This window comes from Episyrphus balteatus, chromosome 1 (assembly GCF_945859705.1).
Source record: "Episyrphus balteatus chromosome 1, idEpiBalt1.1, whole genome shotgun sequence".
Lineage (NCBI taxonomy): Eukaryota > Metazoa > Arthropoda > Insecta > Diptera > Syrphidae > Episyrphus > Episyrphus balteatus.
In genome coordinates this window covers 32,269,567-32,292,553 of record NC_079134.1, presented here as the reverse complement: position 1 = coordinate 32,292,553, position 22,987 = coordinate 32,269,567, and the positions used below count along the sequence as shown (strand labels likewise).

The 22,987-nt window shown below is 29.7% G+C and overlaps 1 protein-coding gene across 1 annotated transcript in view; it reads left to right on the top strand.

Annotated features, from left to right (window-relative positions):
- LOC129912775 (uncharacterized) overlaps window positions 1–22,987 on the top strand; it is a 132,430-nt gene that overhangs the window by 69,132 nt on the left and 40,311 nt on the right. The window contains exon 3 of the mRNA XM_055991230.1: window positions 12,075–12,290. Coding sequence (XP_055847205.1) covers window positions 12,075–12,290 — 216 coding nt within the window. The remainder of the gene's footprint in view (window positions 1–12,074; window positions 12,291–22,987) is intronic.

Sequence of the window (22,987 nt, the reverse complement as noted above, 5' to 3'; positions counted from 1 at the left end):
CGTGAATGGCTTTTCAGCAAACGATTGCGACGTGTCTCACTTTTTTTTTTTGAACTTTTGTGTATTTTTTTTTTGTTTGGGGTCAGAAGCTAGAGTGCCAGTTATAAAGGTTGGGGCATCCCCTTTCTCAATAGGGTGTGCGGCTGGGCAGTGTGCGCCCACCCGGTGGTTTTTTTTCTCACACCAATGAATGAGTGACTCTGTCACCGAAACTAAATTGTGCCGCATTTTCTATGGATGTTGTACGAGGTATAGGAAAATGAATGGTCGGTTCCGGAGCGGAGCGAGAGGGAATCCAGGAAACAAAAAAAGGCTTGTACAAACGTCGTATAGTTGACGATGCGGGAGCAACAGTGGCAGCGGCGACCGACGGCTTTACATGGCAAATGTCCCGCCATCAGAGCCGCCGAATAGGTGGCTATATCTGGGCTGGGATGCATTGAATCTTTCATTTTGTGTTTGTATATATTTCATATACAGAGATCGCTGCAATATGAATTGAGACTGATGGTGTGCTTGGACGTGTTCGTCCATGGCTTAAAGATGAGATGGTTTTTGGCGATGATGGTGTTATGGACTGTGTCGTAAACTTTAATTGAATGCAACGTTGTTGTTTTGTCAGAGGAGAGGAAAGAGATGTTTCAGTTTTTTTTTTGTTTTGCTTTTTTTTTTGTTCCTTAAATCGAATTGTATGCGGTGGTTAAGGTGGTTAACAGTCTCAATTGAGCTTGAGATGCCTGATGAATGTCAGTTTGATTAATCAATTTATTGCAGTCATTTGAGATGATCAATGTGAAGATAGTCAGGAAATGAATGAGGAATTATTCTTTGTAATAGTAAAGATCGATGGAAAACAATACGGTTGCATTTAAAAGACCGTCACTCATAGAAAAAAAATCGTGTCACTTTATCTACGAATAACGATTTTTGAACTTTTATGAAAACAAGTATTTTTTTAAATTAAATTTCTATATAAAAGTTGTTGAGATTTTAATTTTAAAAATAATTGAAGGAAATTCAGCTCGTTATAATTTTCTAGAAAAAGTTGTGAAGGATTCAATTTTCTACAATATTTGAAAAAAAAAGAACAAAATCAATTTTCTATAAAAATATTTGTACAGAAATTGTATACATTTTAGTTTTCTAATAAAAATTGTAGAAATTTCAATTTTCTACAAAAGTTGTACAAAATTCTATTTTCCACAAAAATTTGTTAAATTCAATTTTCTACAAAGATTATAGGAAATTTTCTGCACAAATGGCAGAAAATTCAATTCTCTACAAAAAAATTATAAAAATCAAATTTCTACAAAAATTAAAGAAAATTCAATTTTCTACAAAAAAAAAATTAAAAATTCGATTTTCTTAGAAATTATACAAATTTTTTAGCAAAAATTGAATAAAATATAGTTTTCTAAAAAGAATTGTAGAAATTTCCATTTTCTACAAAAGTTGTACAAAATTCTATTTTACACAAAAAATTGTTAAATTCAATTTTCTACAAAGATTGTAGGAAATTTTCTGCACAAATGGCAGAAAATTCAATTTTCTACAAAAAATTTATAAAAATCAAATTTCTACAAAAAATCAAAGAAAATTCAATTTTCTACAAAAAAAAATTAAAAATTCGATTTTCTTAGAAATTATATAAATTTTTTAGCAAAAATTGAATAAAATTCAATTTTCTCAAAAACTTTTATAAAAATTGAATTTCCTACAATTTTTTGTAGAAAATTGATTTGGAGTAAATTTTTCTACAAAAATTTTATGAAAATCAATTTTCCACAAAAATTATAGAAAATTAAACTTTTTGCAAAAATTGTAGCTAATTTTATCTATCCTCAAACATTTTATAAAAAATTAACTCCAATGTGTCACCCTGTGAAACAGAGTCGTAATGATGAAGCATTGCATGTAAATTTCGAGTTTACATTCGTAATCGTTGGCAAATCTTCTTAATTTCATTCTCAACACTTTCGAGAGTTCTGCAGTGCATAATTCATTTTCGTTCTTTTAACTCAAGTATTTAAGTTTTTGAGTTTTTTTTTATTTTTATTTTTGTTTAAATGTTTTTTTTTCTTCGCCTTTACGGTCGAATGCTCGACACTAATTGACTTTCAAAAATCAACATCAATTTGGAGTTTTTTTTTTCCAGAATTTTGATGATTTTGTTTTTTCATTTTCTGTTTTTTTTTTTTTTGTTCAGCTTTACTTTAAATCCGCATTCCCATAGAATGACTTGCTTATGGATCACATCACGAGCTGGCTTGTTGGTTGGGTCCTGTCCAGCAGACTAACTTGTTTTATAGCTGGAGTAGGTACCTATATACAGTTATTCAGTCGATTTAAGCACATTGGCCGTTTAAGCATTGCTATTTATTTTTGGTATTTTCGGTGACTGGCACTCTCCAAATGTGCTCCACTATTTCCGCACGGATCTCTCTTGTCCCTAAAAAAACACAACATTTTGTTTACGAGCCCATTTATATAGTTGTGCAGAACGGGTTTTTGCGTACTTACTTTGGGTATATAGTCATAGAGAGAGTTAACTTTTATGTTGAAATATCCTTACGTAGGAACTTCTATATGTACAGAGGATTCAAGTATCAAGTAAACTATGATGGCACTGGCACCATACAACATCCAGCTAGTTGTACTAGGTAACTTTACATTCAGGGACTCTGTTGTAATGCTGTTGCCTTTTACATTCTATACAAATATATACCAACCCATAGGAAAAAAAATGAACAAATAGAATAAGTTTTGTGTGTTATAAAAAAATTAAAACAAATATAAAGTGAAAAACTCTTCCAGTGGGAATGAAACAATCATTGACAGTAAAAAAACACGTATTTAATCCATTTGCATCGTAAACATTTGCTTTCCCAATTAGCTTCTTTAATTTTTTTTATTTTGATAAATAAACTTATTCAATGTTCGAAAAGGAATTAAAAATTAAAAGTTTTTTTTTTTTTTTGCTTGGGAGAAGTAAATCTGTAACAATAAAGGTAAAAAACTGTCAATATGAAAAAATATAACAAATCTTTTTTAAGTGATTTGAATTTTTTATCACTCTAGAGGTTTTTAATGGAAAAGAAATTTCCCTGTTTCACTTCATATTAAATTATAAATTTAAATCACTCAGATACACTGCCGCTCATCTGAATAGGTTCACATTTTAGTTCATCTTACTCTTAGCCTGTCTTGGTATTTAATGCAATGGCACATCTTTTTTATATATGTAAAGAGAGAACATCTTTATTGCGCTTAGTTTAGGAGAAAAAAAATTGTCTTGGGGCCTACCGTTCTTCTCACACGGTAGCTAAACCAAATCTAGTCAAAAAATCAAGCATATTTTTTGGCTCATCTGAATAGGTTCAAAAGCAAAAAATGTTAATAAATGATGAGTTGCATGGGTCTGTTGGACTCAAAATTGTGTCTGTAAATAAATCTGATTGTGTATAACCTGTAAGGATGAAAACGGGTCGTGAAAAAATCTTTAGGCGCGGAAAAAATGGGGAAAATAAAAGAAGTCTTTGAATCAGCCCGAAACCAACGATGCATTGGGACAAAAACAAACGCAAGTTAAAATTTAGTAAGCAGTTATTTGCACAATATCCAAGGGTATAGAAACAACATTAAAAGTCGATGCAACTCAGTCACAACATGGGCCGATAGATGTGCAATGATCACAACAGCATGACTTCGGTCTAAAAACTAAGCTGAAAACCGGTATAAAATGCAGTTTAACGACAACAAAACGGGTTGTTAGAAGTGGTAAACATTTGAGAAGAACAAATCTTCGCAAAAATTACCACTTTATAAACCACGAAAAGAAACTCGCCGACAATAGTAAAAAAAAAAACTGTGTTACAAATTGCAGAGTGAAAGTTTTGTAGAAGGAAATAGCTTTGCACTTAATGACACTGCCTTCACAGTTATCTAAAAACATTAAAATAATGCTTCTCTCTACGAAGGTCATAAAAATAGGAATTTAGCCCTCAGAGCCCACTAAATTCATTTTTTTTCCTTTGAAAAATCACCGGTTGCAAATTCGACTTTCACGACATATTTTTTTTTTTTTTATTGTAGGCGAGTTTCTTTTCGTGGTTTGTAAAGTGGTAATTTTTGCGTAATATTGTTCTTCTTAAATGTTTCCCACTTCTGACAACCCGTTTTGCCGTCGTTAAACTGCATTTTATACCGGTTTTCGGCTTAATTTTTAGTGCAAAGTCATGCTGTTGTGATCATTGCACATCTATCGGGCCATGTTGTGACTACGTTGCATCGACTTTTAATGTTGTTTCTATACCCTTGGATATTGCGCAAATAACTGCTTACTAAATTTTAACTTGCGTTTGTTTTTGTCCAAATGCATCGTTGGTTTCGGGCTGATTCAAAGACTTCTTTTATTTTCCCCATTTTTTCCGCGCCTAAAGATTTTTTCACGACCCGTTTTCATCCTTACAGGTTATAGGTACACAATCAGATTTATTTACAGACACAATTTTGAGTCAAACAGACCCATGCAACTCATCATTTATTAACATTTTTTGCTTTTGAACCTATTCAGATGAGCCAAAAAATATGCTTGATTTTTTGACTAGATTTGGTCTAGCTACCGTGTGAGAAGAACGGTAGGCCCCAAGACAATTTTTTTTCTCCTAAACTAAGCGCATAAAGATGTTCTCTCGTTACATATATAAAAAAGATGTGCCATTGCATTAAATACCAAGACAGGCTAAAAGTAAGATGAACTAAAATGTGAACCTATTCAGATGAGCGGCAGTGTAGTTTAAATAAATTTCACCAAAAAAGTTTTTTATTTTTTTTTATAGTGACTTACAGAGGTCAGATACGTAAAATAACTGATCTCAATAAGTCAATACTAAAGGTTCAGAAAATTGTCAAAAGGGTAGATCTGCCTAGAAATTTGACTACTCAGCCTTAGATTTTAGAGCTATACCCTGAATTGTAAGTTCACGGTATTGGAACCAAATAATTTGTTATCATTATCATATTCAGAAAAGAATGAGGAGTAGAAAAGTCTTTGAAGAATACTAAAAAAAAAAAACCTATTTGTTGATTTATGAGAACTTAGCTTTAAAAATCTGTTAAAAATTCAACAGTAAAAAGATTCTCAACATAAAAAAATATTTAAAAATAACTAAGAATAAGAAGTTTCTTACTTAGAGGAAGTGGGGGCAAGACTGCCCACTTAGTGTTTGAGTGTCTTAAAAACCAATAAAAAAAATCTTTTAAATAGAATAAATTTTTTTTTCATTAAGTTTAATTTTTTTTGCAGAAACTCTCATTATTATAAAAAAAAAATAAAAAAATACTGAACAAAAGATAGTACGTTTTGAAAAAGCATCAAACAAAAAACCGTCTTGCCCCCACATGGGGGTAAGACCGCCCTATCAAATTTTGTTGGTAGAAAGACCGTTTCTATTCTTTTAAATGCAGCCTATTTGTAATAATAACACAATTATGCTATATATTCATTAGTTCTGACTCAAGCAGAAGCTTTTTGGTACCATTTGGTACACATTTTGCACTTAATCCAACAAAACTTTGGATTGGATCAAGAAAACAGTTGCAGAAAGAAGGAACAAATACAATCTGCAAAGTCCTCTTCATCAGAATCATCAATTACAGTATTGTTTGGCGCCTGTTGCTTAGCTTTTTGGAAGATTTAACGGTGAACTTCTTTTTTCACTTTGTTTAAGCTATCAGAGCTTCCAATTTCGCCCATGGGCGGTCTTGCCCCAGCCATTTCATATTTGATGTTCTGTATTATTTTTTTTTAATTTATCTTTATGACTCCTTCTTTCGCAAAAAAATACTTTTTAATATTTAATTTCTATTATAAAATAAGGAAAATTTAAAAATTTTATTTATTTCAGTGTCAAAAATACAACTGACTTTTCACATAAACGATAACAATTTGATGAAAAATCACAAAATTTACCGTAACTCTTCGGGGTCTTAACCAAAATTGCTAAAACTTACAGACGTGATCGATCGTACCAAAGGGCATGTATTTTATATTGCAAGTGTTGCCAATATTACTTTTTTTCATACAACATAGTACGAAAACCGTCTTGCCCCCATAGGCGGTCTTGCAACTTCCCCTATACATAAACGAATATCGGACCTGCCAATTTTATTTATGAATTTAGAGTAGTAGGGTTTTAGTTTTCGAAACCATATGTTTATTTAAACATAGTTTTGGCCAAATAACACTATTTTTCTGAATAAAGACAAATAACAAAATTTAATTAATGGTAATACACTTACTTTACCTACTTTGTTCCTTAAACATTTGAAACAAACTTAAAAATTTTAACACTTTTTGCAAAATTTATATTGAAATACAAATCATACGTTTGTCAAATTCGTAGGGAAAGCGTCAGTGTTATCGACTATACTTATTTCATAAAGTTGAATGTTTGAGGGTTTTTCAAAGCGTTTTTCAAAAGTTTTGATTATTCGAATAATCAAAAAAAAAAAAAAAAAATATTTCACATACGCCACAGTGACCGGTTGAGTTTTAGCTTCAGGAATTAATTGAATCAACATTAGCTGTGAGCTGCATATTGAGACAACTCTAGCTAGGTTTGGAGAGTTCGTTTGTGGTGTTTGGTATAAACATATGATAGGCATCTCATATCCGTAGCTAGGATTTCATTTCGGGGAGGGTTAGCTTAGACCGACCAAATTTTTTTTGTACATATTTTTACATACGAGCGTAAGTGAGCAAAAAATTTTTTTAGAAGATTTCCTAAGCCTTTACAAAAAAACTATTTCGTAAAACGCTAGATACAATCAAAAGTTTAAACAGCAATACAATGAAAAATTGACTTTTCTCTTACTGATGGTTTGTTTCTATAAAAAAGTATCTAGAAATAACCAAAAATTGATGTTCTTGTCTCTTAAATATTCATCCAAAGAAAAATGTTTGACATACACACAACATGTGTTGAAAATTTAATGGATACATTTTTTACGTGGCTTAAAAGTTTTCTTAAACTGCAAAAAAAAAAAAAATAATAAACAATTTCAAACTCCCAAAACGTGTTGTGTTTTATGTTTGGTCAACCTTCTTGAATTATTTTTTCAAATTTCTTTGTTTATTTTGAACATTTATTTACAAAAATATACAAAAACCCTTTTATCAAAAATGTATTCTCTGAAGAAACAAATTTAATCTGCACCCAGAACATGATAAATCTTTAACGGCAGAAATTTTATTTTTTGACCTCTATAGTGTCTTTATCCTTGACTAAATATTTAACTTGATTCACACACGGCCTAAATATCGAATTCAGATTGAAATCTTCCACCTCAAATAAATTTTTTTTTATTAAATGTCTATGTAAAATAAATTGTATATCACGTATGATTTTGGAAAATCGAAATTTTAACCCCTAGTTCCAAAGTTCAGAAAAAATTTAAAAAAATTTGTTTACTTTTCACCATTTAAGATTTAAATATTCAGTATTATAACGTTTAAAAATGAAAGTTTCAAATATTTAGACTGAAGGAAGATTTTTTTTGCATTTCGTTTCTTGTTTGTATTCAGCTGTTTCGTCGCAAGCCCTAACATATTCATGAGTCATGAATTTAAAATTTAAAATGTACTAGTTTTAAGATATATAATAAGTGTTTAACGTTAGTCCTTAACGCATTAAATAAATAAATAAATGAAATTCCCAAGAAAAAACAAAAAATTCATATTTTTTGTGTTTATGACGTATTATAAAAGTCTTAAATGGTATTTAGGTATAGGTAATGTTAATCAATCCATCAAGATCTGCATACATTATGTTGTACATTGTACAAGTATGTGGTTCGTATTTGTTCAAATTCTTATCATATGATTTTCTAAAAAAAATTTCGGGGGGGGGGGGGGTTAAACCCTGTAACCCCTCCCCTAAATACGGCTATGAGGCACCTATTCGCATATTTTATAAAAAAAAAAGCAATTATATAATTTTTCGAAATAAAAAGACTTTTCAGTGCTTGTATAAACTCTATTGCTTTAAGCAATTTGCTGTGGTAAATTTACAAAAGTAAATTTTTTTTTATTTCTTTCTAGCGCTATTTGTTTTTGGAAAAAAACTACAAAATTTTTTTTTAAACCAACAAATAAGCTTTCTGCATCATTATTTTTAATTTTGTGGACGGAAAAACTTTCACAAAATGACAAATCCGTTAGCCGGAAAAAAGTGCTGCGACCGTGTCGTCGCTGTCCGGCTAAGGGAGCTTTCACTGTAGACATTAAAAATATTCAATAAGTTAAAATAGTACACATACGCCATAGTGACCGTTGGAGTTCTAAAACTTGTTTCAAAACTTTTCTTTTGTTGAAAAAAAATACAAGAAAACAAGGTGTTTCTATAAGTAGAGTAACTAAAGCAAATTATTAGGGAACCCGGCCGAACAGCTCTGATTTTGACGATTTTTTTTTCAAACGTAGGTAATTAAAAATACTTTAAAGTCTATAGATTAAAAATTGCCGGTGTTGCTGTATTGTTTTTTTAAATTAAATTAAAATTAATTTTTTTTTTAACAAAACCATTTTTTTTGCTTAAATTTCATAAAACAAATGATAGCAAAAGATTCTCTAGGTAATTTAAGGAAAATATATAAAAGGCAGTAAGATACAATCTTCCATCGTTTAAGCGATAAATTCAATTTTCTAACATTCTGACCTCAAACACAAAAAAAAAAATATTTTGAAAACAACGGCAACACCTACAATATTTTAAAATACATTTTTAAAAAGCCAGAAGCTCATTCTTATCTCTCAAATTTAAATCCACTAAATTTGATCAAGACTTTTTGAAAAAATGGTCCTCAAACTCAGAATTAAAAAAAAAATGTTATTAGAAAAATTTAAAATGACTTTTTTCCAAGCTTTTTCTAATAAAATATGAATTTATTTAAAAAAAAATGTTTGGCCATAAATATTATCAGTTGAATTTCGAAGCAAAAAAGGTAAAATATATCACACTTTTGAAAAAAAAAAAAAAGAAAAATTACTTCAATTTCAATGTTTTTTTTTTATTAAAACAGAATTTTTGCATTGAAATAATTAATTTTCTCAAAGACTGTGGTAAATAGGAACTTTAAATTTTTGCTATTTAACTTTCAACAGTAAGGGTTATTAAATGAATAAAAAATAATTTTATGTTTAGATTGAACTTTTTAAAAAAAATAAGTTACATTTTTTTCAATTTTTTTTATTAAAAAAAGTTCTTCGAAAATGAAATACTTTTTAATTTTTTTCATAAACCGTAATACATATTGACATTTCCTTTTATAATTTGAAATCATAATAAATGCGGCCAAAAAAGTTTGAAAATAAATGCTTTTTATATTACGACCAAGTTTTCAAAAATCTGAGTTCAATTACCATTCTTTCAAAAGCCGTTCATTCAATTAACTTAATTTTAATTTTACATATATGACTAAGCTTCTAGCTTTTAAAAAATGTATATTTGAATATTATAGGTGTTGCCGTTGTGTTCAAATATTTTTTTTTGTGTTTGAAGTCAATTAATAAGAAAATTGCATCTATCGCTTGAACTATGGAAGATTGTCCCTCACTCCCGTATATTTTTTTTCCTTGAATTTCCTAGGCAATCTTTTGGCATCAATTAATTTATGAAATTTAAGAAAAATTTTTGAAAAAAATTTGTTTTTGTTCACAAAAATCTTCAATTAAATTTAAAAAATCAAAACAGCAACACCGGCAATTTGTAATCTATAGACTTTAAAGTATTTTTAATTACCGACGTTTGAAAAAAAAAGATCATCAAAATCTAAGCTGTTCGGCCGGGTTCCCTAATATTGCCAATTTTTGAGCTTTAGTTACTCCACTATATCGTTGAAAAATTTATATGTTTTATAAAATTATGTCAGTGGATGTCTAAGCCAAATTGAATAAATTGCAGAACTGAATCGATCAATTAGTTAATGTTGTTGTTTAGTTGCAAATGAAAATACAAAATTTTTATATTCAAAATAAAATCGGGGTACAAAGGTTTATAATTTGTTTAAACTTTCCTAGTTTGTCTACAATTTTGTTTTTTCCAGTATAAAACTGAATTCTAATAAAATCAATTACGCATATATATTTATCAACACTTTTATCATGTCAAATAAAAATGAGACGTTTTTTTTTCACAAAATCTCCATACACGTAAATATGTTAATACGTATGTACCTTCACTTACAAATTGTAATTTTGTTTGTGATACTTCATCACTACCTTTTGAACACACTTACCTATTTGCTACACCTTTTTAGCATTAAGTCCTTCATAACTTAATTTAAAAGTTTACCCTCTATAACTTTATGACTTCCATTATTACTTTGATAACTTCATTAGCCAAGAAGTGCGAACGCTCTTCATTGTTGCTTTCATAACTTAATAATCAGAGAAGAGCACTCTTGCAATCACTTTTTTTTTTTTTCGTTTCATATTATACACACACTCGTATGCGAATGTGTGTATAATGGTCCTAAAGGCTTTTCAAACATTAAGATATTCAATTTCAATATCACGTCGTATACGTGTACCAATCATTGTCTACTGAAAACGTGATTTTTTCCTTCATTTTATCGTAGGTAGATTTTTTTTTTTACTTTTTTTATTACTCTTTTTACGCACATAAACGATATTCTATCAAGGAAGGATAATATTCCAATCCATTCAACTTCATTGTAAGTTAATTTTTGTTTATTTGAAAAGTGAAATGAAGGAATATTATCATCATCGATATAACAGATGCTACATAAATAAATCACTTATATTCAACGTAGACGCAGGCGGTACTCCTGTTAATATTCTCAAGCCTCCATTCACACCCATTCTATACAGAAAGAAGAATAAACGGATTTCACTTAAATTGCAAAACATGAAAGTGGGTCGTTTGGATTTCACAAATTAAGTACAGGAGGACTAGAAACTACGATTATGATATTGAAATTGATGAACGTTGCCATTTACCATTAATCAAAAGCAATAATAATAATAATTATCGCACCAACACCGTGGTGTTTATAGTTTTCATCGTCATCTTCATCATTGTCGGTCGGTCGGTCGTCAACCAACATCCATCGTCTCTCAAACGTTCAATGAATTATGGAATTAATATCGTTTACTTATATAATAAACTCAATTAACGTCTGCATCACAATGTCCGATTAAGAAAAAAACCCCACGCGATAAGTGTTGCCACTTTAACGCTAGTGATAATACCAAAAAACATGCTCACCAATATCGAATAAGCTACTTTGAAGTTATCATTTCATGATAGAGTATTTAAAGAGTCTAGAGAGCACATACAAAATAAGTTCATTACTTTGGCCTCCAGAGGGCGCCATATTAAATTTAAAGTGGTGCTTTAAATTCCATAACAAGCGGACAAGTAAGACGCGTTCAGCGATACCTCGTTTGTCAAACGACAATAAGTATTTTAGAAGATATGAACATTTGAACATAAAAAACGGCCAAATAAATTACATTCCCTTTGACGTTTTCGTAGCTAGGTAATAAAATACAAAATACAAAACAAAGTTATTTCAAAAATTCAAAAATAATTTAAGTCAAAGTGGGAACTTTGTTCACCTCCTATCAAAAACCACCCTCAATCATTGAGGTAGTTTATTTTGAAGCAAACCAGCTTGGTTTCGCCTGAATAATGGGCTTACCGAATGGAGAAGGAGGGTTGAAATATAAATATTAATTTATATCTATTCACGTGTTTATGATATTCTAAGAAGACTATATTCGTTGGCTATCATTTATTTTGTCAACATGTGTCCACCCACGCACTAATGAGCATTGTCACTTAAATGAAGCTCATATATTTTAGGATTCTATTTTTCTTAATTTTGAAGGTCATCTCTCTTCACCCACTCAATACAATAAAACCATCAGGTGTATTTTATTTGTTTGAATAATCTATTTTTAAATTTATTATATTTTTATATTTTTTGGAATTTATTTAAAAACTAAAAAAAATTCTAAAAACATGTTTTCTTAATTTTTCAAATTTTAGCACGCTCACCCAAGGATGAAGTTGATATTGTTCAAGTGCCACAAGGACCACAACGATCCCCTGACCGCGAAACCGACTCCAACAACGATGATACCGATGTCGATCCTGATTACAAGAATTTTAAGGGCTTTGTAGATACTGGTGCTGGTTATCCATTCCTTGCTCCGTTGCCACGTCCGTTCAGTTTCAATTTGGGATTCTTTGATTCGTTTGACGGTGAGTACAGAAAAAAAGTAAAAACAAAAAAAATTACGATAATGGAAGTGAAACCTACCACATCATTAAAATTAATTTTATGCGTCCACCACCAAACGACTGACGAAGATGGGGGAAAGAAAATAAACCATTTTATTATCAGAAACAAAAAAAGAATGGGGGAAAAAACACTGAAAAGAGGAGTGATGACACTTTAAGTGTAAAGTAATTTGTTTTTGTCGGTTTTTCCTGACTTTTATGAGGGTTCTTTTAGGATATTGATATGGAAGTGTATTTTATTATTTTTTTTTTTTAAGTCTTCTTTGTAAAAAAAATACAAAAAAAAATATGAATAATTAAGTTGCCCTTCATTAATTCAATGCTTGGTTATATAAACTGACATAATTCGAATTTATTGTGATGATAATGCGGTTATTTTTGTGAAATAAGCGTTTTCATTAAATGTAGGTACGTATTTCAATAAACGTTATGAAACGTAAAATATGTACAATTTTTACTTGCGATATAGGTACTATAGGGCAATTTTATGATTCGTCCGTCTGTCTGTCTCTATGTCTGTCCGTCTGAAAGTACCTCGAGCTACAGTCTAACTACTGGAGCGAGGGGAAATTGAATTTTTTTTTAAGACACAAACTAACGGTACCTGTCTTATGACTTAAATACAAACGTACCTATATTTTTTTTTCAAAAACGGCTCTAACGAATTTGATTAAAATTTGTGTATGTAATTTTACAGATAGGTTAAAACTTTTGAAATGAAAAAGTTACACTGGTCGGCAACGAAAATGAAACTGGAACCAAACCATACTTTTTTAAAGGACTTTTGTGTGCTGATTCCGAATATCTGAAGTTAAAATTTCACTGGCACGTCAAGTTTTTGAAATATTTAAATATTAGCAGGTCAAAAACGCGTTTTTGTGGTACTTTTGGCGTTGATTTTTTTTAAAGCCATATTCTATCGTCTTAAATACGTTTATTTTTATTTTCAAAATTATTTTTTTCTAAAAGATATTTGGTATAGAAAGGTATATGTATAATATCTCAAAATCTTGGTGGTTAAGGTAACTTATGGTTTTTGAAGCAGATTTGAAGTAAATTTCAGTTTTCGACTCCTGATTCGGTTGAAAAAATAGCAAAATATTACGGAAAAATAAATATTTTTAGATCAAATGCCCAAAAAAAAATTTTATTTAAAATTAGTTTTTGGGACTTTATAGCTAAAATTGTGATGAGCAGAGCTTAAAAACAAGACGTGATGGAAAAAATCTGTAAACTGTTTTGAATTCAGCACACTCAAGTTTATTAAAATTACCTTACAGAGTTCTTGCGCCCGACTTTTTTTGTTTTTTTGCCGACCAGTGTTATTAACGGTACCTGCCATGGAACGGTTTTTTTGTTTTCTGAATATCTCTCACAAGAATGACCTGATTTCAACGAAAATATTTACACACAAGCGTTTAAATAACTGTTAGCTGCTATTTTAAAATTTTAGAATAATTTTTAAAAAACAATTTTTTGGATTTTAAAAAATATTTCAAAATTTTTTTTTTTTTGAAAAATCAATTTTTTGAAAACGGGTTAGTGAAATATGTTGAAATTCCGTTTTTTAGTGTAAATTAATTATTTCTTCAAAATAGCATACCAAGCTTTTTGTTTAAAGGTAGAAAATTTGTATGTCTTAAAAATTATTAAAAAAAAAAGGCTCTAACGATTTTCAATTTTTTTTTTAAATTCCTTTTCATACAATAAATCAGATGGCATACTTCGTTTTTTTTATTAAAACCATTAAAATCAGGCTCAAGAAATATGGTATCTTTTGATTTCACTTACACTTAAATATAAATTAAAAAAAAAAAAAACTAAAAAACTTAGGTAATTTTTCTAATTTTTTGTTTTCAATGCAAAATTTTTTTTAATAATGCTATTATTGAATGGTTAGTAAATTCATAAGTTAAAAAATCAAAAATATTAGTTCCGTCTCTAAAAGTCGTTTAAAAATCCTAAAAACATCAATAAATAAAATATACACTAGTAAATTGAAATAAAAATTTATTAAATTCGATTTGGGAAAAAATTAAAGGTACCTACTTTTCATTTATGACGAATATGGACATGGACAATGATATTTTTCTCAAAAATCCCTCTAATGATTTTATTTAAATTTAGTGTTGGCTGTGTCCTACTTTTAAAGTTAGAAAACATGCCATTTTTAAGAAAACATAAATAAACCCATACAAATATTTTTCTTCATATCCAAAAATATTTTTCAAATTTTTTTTTTATTCTTTTATATCCAGGTTCCTTTAGTGCTTTATAAGACATTTTGTTTGTTTAAATTAGATTAGTCATTTACGAGAAATTCCAGAAACAAAAAACAAAAATAGTTCTATTTGAGGTACCGTAAATATGAGTTAAAAAATATTTTTTCATTACCTACTTTAAAAACAGGATCTTATTGTTATATTACAGAAAAATTTTTGAATCTCAATGGTTTGAGTAATTTTTGAAAAAATAAATTAGATTTCTTTTTTGGTTGGCAGGTATCTACCGTTAGTTTTGGTGCCGAAAAATTTAATTTTATTTCTGACTTTCTCGTTACCGACACAACTGATTACAATGAAAATTTGTATAAGAAAGTTTTAGAAGGTTTATAATACTAAAGTTTAAGATTAAGATTATTTTGAAGTTCAAAATTTTTTTGTAGATTTATATTTATGTTTTAAAGTAACAAAAAATTGGTCTAATAAAATAAATAAATACATAAATCTGTATATATGTGTTTTATTTTTTTTTTTTTTCTTTAAAATCAATTTTTTGAAAACGGACCAATGAATTTTGGTGAAACTTTGGTTTCGATTAATATTTTCTTGTACCAATTTTGTTTTTTTTTTTTTCAATTTTTGAAAATTTGTATAAAAAACAAAACTATTCAAAAAAAAGAGTGTGTGTACACATGTACACGCGACTGAAGTTATACTTCTCATTCAGTATTATGTAAATGAATTTCATTTGATATTTTTAATTTCTATTATGAAGTAATTAATCCACACTTAGTTTTTTTACATTTTTATCAAGTGAACAATAAATTAATTCTTTCATCCTCCTTGCGTCCATGTAGTTTTCAATTTATTCTGTGAAATTTACTCATATTGTGCGGTTCAGAACGTACGGTTTATGGTTAACGAAAGTAAATGAATTGCGCATAAAATGTGCGATATGGTAATTTTATGAGAATTGTGTGTGCTTCAGCACTAGTAGTAGCAATATGGAACTTGCAGGGTTGCTACAAAGCTCAAAAGTTAGCTGAGCTCAGCTCACAGCTCAGCTCAAATTTTGAGCTAGCTCACTTTTGAGCTATGTACCATAGCTCAGCTCATTTGAGCTACATTATCAGATTTTTAAAAAATCGCCTTCCATGTTAAACCGCCACATCATGCCTATTTTATCAGAATCGTGCCTAATTTGTTTTACTTTTAAGTTCTCCCGATTTGAGAACGCGTGGACCTACAGGGATGGGAGTTGTACCCAAATATAGGTTAGAGTCCCCGCTTCCTTTTGGCATTAAAAATTTCATTTTCATTTTCTTCAAAATTCCGCGATATAGGAGTTCGAACGCTTTGATCTAGAGACAGGGGAGTGGTGCCATATGAAAGCTTATATTCTCAGCTACCCAATAGTGGTATAATCCGGTTTTTCGATTTTTTTCAAAATTCCGAGAAAATCGCCTTTGAAAGTTGGGGTAAAATATTTTTTCGAAAAATCCCCGAATCTTTGAACGCTCCTAGAAGCTAAACCGCTTGAGAGCAATTTTTGGGAATGATGCCAAATGATAGCTTGTGTCATGGGCCTACGCTTTGCACATTGTCAGATTTTAAAAAAATCGCCTTGCATGTTAAACCGCCACATCATGCCTATTTTTTCAGAATCGGGCTTAACTTTTTTTTTACCTTTAAGTTCTCCTGGTTTGAGAACGCGTGTACCTACAGGGATGGAAGTTGTACCCAAATGTAGGTTAGAGTCCCCGCTACCTTTTGGCATCAAAAAATTTTTTTTCATTTTTTTCAAAATTCCGAGATATAGGCGTTGGAAGTTGGGGCGCTCACTTTCAGCTCAGCTCACTTTCAGCTCAGCTCAAATGAGGTAAGCTATGGTACCTAGCTCAAATTTGAGCTGAGCTGTGAGCTGAGCTAAAATGTTAGCTTTTTGCAACCCTGGCAACTTGCCACATGTAACTTGCCACATGCAACTTGCCACATGCAACTTGCCACATGCAACTTGCCACACGCAACTTGCCACATACAACTTGCCACATGCAACTTGCCACATGCAACTTGCCACATGAAACATGTAACTTGCTACGTGTTGTGTGTTTTATGTTTGCCGTACTGCGGCGTACTGCATTTTTAAATACTAAAGTACTGCGTACTCTAAAGGTGAAACGACAGCCCTGCTACCCAGGGTGATCGCGTCATAATCCCTTTGACATTCTTGTCAAAAACTAAATTTTCATAGTATAACTTCAAAAATATTTTTTGTTAAAAAAGAAATTAAATTTCATATCTCGTTTGGAGGTCAAGACCATTTAATTTATTTTATAGTGCGTGATAAAAGCATATTTTTAGTTTTTTTTTAATTACATAAACATTTTAAATTACATACAAAGTAGGTTAAAGTTTACTTAAACTTTCATTAAAACGCAATAAAAATAAAATGCACGACTGGGTCGCACGAACTTGCTCAAGTTGCTTACATTTTTAAGACTTTTTTATATAAAAATTTGGGAAATGTAGTATATAAAAAAAAAAAAAATAAAATTCGTTTTTCAAAAAAATAAAACAACATCTGAAATCCAATCGCCCCACAAAACAAGCATGCAGTTTTGATTGATATATTAACATGCATTTTTAGAAAAAAAATTTCAAAATCGTTACAGTCGTTTTTTAAAAAAAACTAATTTTTTATAAATAATTTTTTGGAAAAAAAGTTTTTAAATAATATTAATACCTATGCTATTTTGTAGAAATCACTTATCATCATCTAAAAACGTAATTTCAAAAAAATTCAATGTCACGTTTTCTAAAATTTGATTTTTCAAAACAAAATTTTCAAAACTTTTTTAAAAATCCAAAAATTATTTTTTTTGAAATTTTATTTTTAGTTTTAATTAAAATTATATAAATGCTTTTTCACAAAAAGTTTCGTTGAAATCGAATAAAAAGTTTCGTTGAAACCGAATAAGCAGTTTCGGAGTAAACCGGATTTAAAATAAAATGCACGACAGTTTAAAACACTTTTATGTTAGTTTACTTGTAGATTTTAAGAGCTGCCTCTGTATAAATCAATTAAAGAAATTTTGTTGATGTTGGGGAAGAGCCGACATTTAGGGCAAAATTTTGTTAAATGAAAAAAAAAAAATATTTTTTATTTGACTTTTTTTGAAAAAAATAAGAATGCAGTTTTATTGTAATTGCTTTGAATATTACGTTTGTTAAGTTTAATCAAAATCGTTAGAGCCATTTTATAGTTATTTGGTATAATTTGAAAAATTTGTATGGGAGGTACACTTTTTTGACTTTTTTGGGAAAAACTAAAAATGCAGTTTTGTTGCAATTGCTTTGAATATTACGTCTGTTTAATCAAAATCGTTAGAGCCGTTTTCGAGTTATTTGGTTTGAATTGAAAAATTTGTATGGGAGGTACACTTTCTAAGCGAGATATAAAAAACAAAAAAAAAACCAACTTTCAAAATTCCATAAAAATCATCTGTAACTTGAAGAAAATCCGTCCACCCGTTTAGGCTGTGGAAATGTTTACAGATGGACGCACAACCGCACAGACGTACAGACGCACGGACGGAATTGCGGGACCCACTTTTTTGGAATTCTCCATCATCGTAATGTTGGTTTTGATTAAAACCTCAAATTTTTTTTTCGACACGAAACCAATACTTGCCCTATAAAAATTCTGATAAATTTCAACACATGACTGAATTGTGTTAGTGGAATTCCTTCGTTTACAACTTTATTTGAAATCTGTCTTAAATACTCGTTAATACCAGATTTTTACCAATTTTTACGTGCCAAAATCTTTAACAAAAATTTGGGTTGGAGGCTTGTAAATGAAAAAAGTAAAAAGTTAATAATGTCTTTATTAAAGAGATTTTTTTTAGGACTTCACCTCAATTCTTGTGCAAAATCAAGGTGTGCATTTTTAACTGTCACTGACACTATATTTAATTTCAAAATAAACTATTAGTCATTTTATTGTTGATAAAAAAGCTCAAACAGATATATCATATATTTTAAATGACAGAGATTAATTTCTTTTTTTTTTTTTATTTTCCATCATGTTATTATTCATATAATTTTTTAGCACTTTTTGACGTTTCATAACGAACTGCTGATGTACTCACGATTAGTTGTTTTAATTTTCGCATTGTATATCCCTAATCTGTGCATCGTTCATTTTAATAAGCTAATAATTAGTTGTGATTTTGTAATGCGCGATATGAATCTTAGCAATGTTCTATGTTAATTTGTGGGAATTCCCAAATGGAGAGTGATTTATTTTTATACAACAATGTTGTCGTTTGCCGGCTTAATTGCTTGAGTGATTTTCTTCTCTTTCTTTTCTAGGAAGACTCAAATGATGCCATGGAAAAAAATATATAATATTTTTATATATATATAAAAAAAAAAAAAATGGTGTCATGAACATCAACACGACGACGACAAACGACTACTCTTAACGACATTCCCTCACGCGTTGATACTTTTTTTTTTTATTCTTCTGTGCTTTAAATTTATGTCAAAAAATACAGAAAAAAATTCTGCAACAAAATAACAAAAAAAAAAAAAAAAAATTTTTATATAAAATCAACGAGAAAATGAATTCGTCAAAAGTGCAATGAGCTGCATTAACCCAGATATGCTGGTGCACCACTAGAGGAGCTCAAGAGGTTTATTCATATAATTTTCACTTTGTGTTTGTGTTTTTTTTTTTGGTTTCAATATTTTAATGAATGTTTGTTTGAGTAGAGAGGGCGGGAGGGAAGGAGGATGATTTTTTGTTTTTTTTTCTGGATAAAATTTGACACAAGTGCATTTGAAATTTTTTGGTAGTATTTCAAAGTGAATGGGTTTCAAGTGTTTGGTGTTCTAATTAATTTGCATAACTCCAAATGCAAGTGGTTATGTGAATTAAATTCAAAAAAACAAAAAAATGTCTTTGATGTTTTGAAATCACTCAAGAAAATAAATTTTTTGACATTCGTAAATAATATACATTCGTATATAAAATTTCAAATGCAAATATTTGAAAATAAACATCAAAAGTTTGTTTTGGGAAAAACAAACAACGCAAACCTATATGGATATAAAGCAAAAAAAAAATCATGTGTGCAATTCACAAGTGGTAGAAGTGAAACCTTAAAAAATCATTTTTCTTGCAAAAAAAAAAAATTGAAAAAATCTACCTATTTTTATTCTATCACCTTCAAATCCATGTTTTTTATATGACAACCTAGATAAATTTTATATCATCTGAAAGCTTATTGTCTTAGCTCAAAATATATACATCGTTCGTTGAGACATGTACAAAAAGAGCTAGAATTTTTTGAACTCGATCAATTTCCATCAAAAAAAGCGAAAAAACACGTATTTTTATCTTCTCACACTATTAAATCCATTTTTTTCCCTAACAACCTATACAAATTTTTACACCATCTGAAAGCTTATTGTTTTTACTAGCTCAAAATATATGTATCGATCAGGTGTATGAGACATCTACAAAAAGAGCTAGAATTTTTTAAACTCGATGAAATTTCATCCAAAAAGCGAAAAAAAACATTTATTTTTATGTTCTCATGCTATTAAATCAATTTTAATTCTTTTGTTTGACAACCTATACAAAATTTTATACCATGTGAAAGCTTATTGTTTCACCTTGTATAATGATGTATAAATCTTATTTCAAAGATGTCTACAAGAGAAGTTAGAATTTTTTAAAGTCAACCATGTCGAATTTCCAGACTGAGATTACGGTACTTCCTACACTGGTAGCTGGTCATCGCCAACAGATCTCCACAGGTGTTTTGAGGTATTTTTATATTTTTTTATCATGCATGCGTATTAAACCAAATTTGTATGTGCACTAGACCAAAAAATATCACGTGTGTTGGAAAAGAACATCTTTTTACCGTTATCTCCGAATTTTGAATATGAAATTAATTGAAATTTTGTACAATTATAATTTATTTAATTACCTATCTACAGTACAAATTTCATTCATATATCTATTAAAACAAAAAAGTTATAACAAGTTGAAGTTGATTCGCGTTTTCGTTTCATCTTGTTTCAAATCCCTACGATACTAAAGAAGTTTTCACTTCAAAAACTAGGTAAAGACTCAAGCGTTAATAAACAAGAAATGTTTCACAAAATTTTGTGAATTTATGCATTACTTAAGTTACACATACACATAGCATTGATCCCAGAAAACGCATTTAGAAGGCTGGCTAAGAAATACATCAGTTTAGACAAAATCAGTTGGATATTTCTTTTTTGTATATTTATAGATGTTAAGGCAAGAGCAATCCTTTACTGAACTGAGAGGGTAAAAACGAATAAGTATTATCCTTGAGGACGAACTAATATTCAGTGTGTTGCCCATTTTAAAATTCGTTTAATGTCCCTTCAATTTGTAATATGCACTATCTGTGTACATTGTACAATGATCCCCAATTTGGACGTAAACAGGTAGATTTTGATGCAAACAAACAACATACAAATTGAGTGATTGTAAGATTGATAAAGTTAATCTTCTTCGTTGGCTATAGGCCTTGTTTAGATTTTGTCTTATCTTCTGTGTCGACGTTTCACGTGTGCTTACACGCTTCTTCAGGACTAAGAAAAATAATTCTAGGAAATTCTAAAAACGTATAGAATAAATACTTATCTTGAATCCTCTAATGATCCCCAATTGATTGCAGTTAAAGGTTTCTTTAGGTTGAAAATATTTTGAAAATTTTGATAACACTGGTTAACAAAATTAAACTTTTTTTTTGTTGCCGAAACAAAAACATACTTTTCTGAAGGTTTTCGGTGTGCTGAACTCGAATCTGAAGTAAAAAAAAAAAATTAATCAGCTCCCGTTTTTGAAATATTACCGTTAGAAAATGCAGTACTTCGGACCTTATTCTTTTATATAAGGAAAATTTTTTGAGCATATTTAGTTTAGTTAGGTTTTCATAAGTACTATTTACCACCTTTTTAAATCTGTTTAAATCCTTCCGATATCTTTTTTACTGCCCGAGATATCCTAAGTTGTTTGGTATTTTTATAAATTTTATAACGTCATTATCTTCTATATGATATATGAAGCCAAACCCACTTACTTCAGTTTGAGATATCTCGGGCAATATAAAAAATACTGAAAAGATTTAAACAGGTGTCGAAAGATGGAAAACAGTTCACATAGAAACCGTTACTAAATATGCTCAAACAATTTTCTTTATACAAAAGAAGAAGGTCCGAAGAATTAAAAAAAAACGTATTTTTGCATTTTCTAACGGTAATATCTCAAAAACGGGAGCTGATTAGTTGTTTCTGACTTCGGATTCGAGTTCAGCACACCAAAAACCTTCAGAAAAGTATATTTTTGTTTCGGCAACAAAACCCTTGTAAACCAGTGTAATTAAAAACGTCTTTTTCAAGACATTTTTTATTGATTTTCAAAATATTGAAGCGAGATAAAAAAACTTCTTTTACGAAATATTAGACATTCGTGTGAAAAAGACAGAACGATTTTTTCTAACGAAACAGATACACTCGCGCACTTTCAAATTTCAAAAAATAAAATATAAAACAAAAAATGTCAACTAAAGAAAAAAAAAACCATGTTTGCTCTTACGGCCGATTTCTTCACAGAGTCCTAGCGCTAGTACCGGTCCTAGTCCTAAAGTTAGTACTCAAATCGGTATCAACTCATTTCTTCACTCAAGTACTAAGCCCTAGAACCGTCATTTTAGGACCGAGTACTAGTTAGGACTCGGTACTAGCTAGCTCCTCAAAATCAGCTAGGACCTGGTTATTATACCAATCGTTAGTACTTAAATCGGTACCAAATCATTTCTTCACACAAGTTCTAAGCCCTAGTACTGTCAAATTGGTACCGATTTTTGCTTAGGACGTCCTAAAAGTTAGAACCTAAAAATCGAGAGTCTAGCGAGGATAATACTTCATTTGGTTGGATTTCTTGCATTTATTTAAAAATATATTTATGTTTTGAGATTTGGTGTCCTTTAAAATAGATATTTTTTTATTTTATTGATATTTATTCTTATTTTGGCATTTTTTTTTAACAAATTTGTGCATTTAATTTTTGTATTTTTTTTTTAAGAAAATGAATTTAATTTTTGATGGTGAAAAATGTTGTCAATCGGTACGTTGCATTTATCCAATGCCTCAATATCTGTCATGTCAGTATATTTTGCCCCGCCAATTAATTCAAAAAAGTTGTGGGTAGACTTTTTTAACAAAAATTTAGTCGCTAATATCTACAAATTGTGGTAAATAACGCGTCTCGCACTGATGACTTCTAAGAGACATAATCACACAAAAAAAAAGGGACTGCGCTTTTAAGAACTGTTATTTTTATTGAAATATGTAGGAACAAACATATTACGCAAACTATCTTTT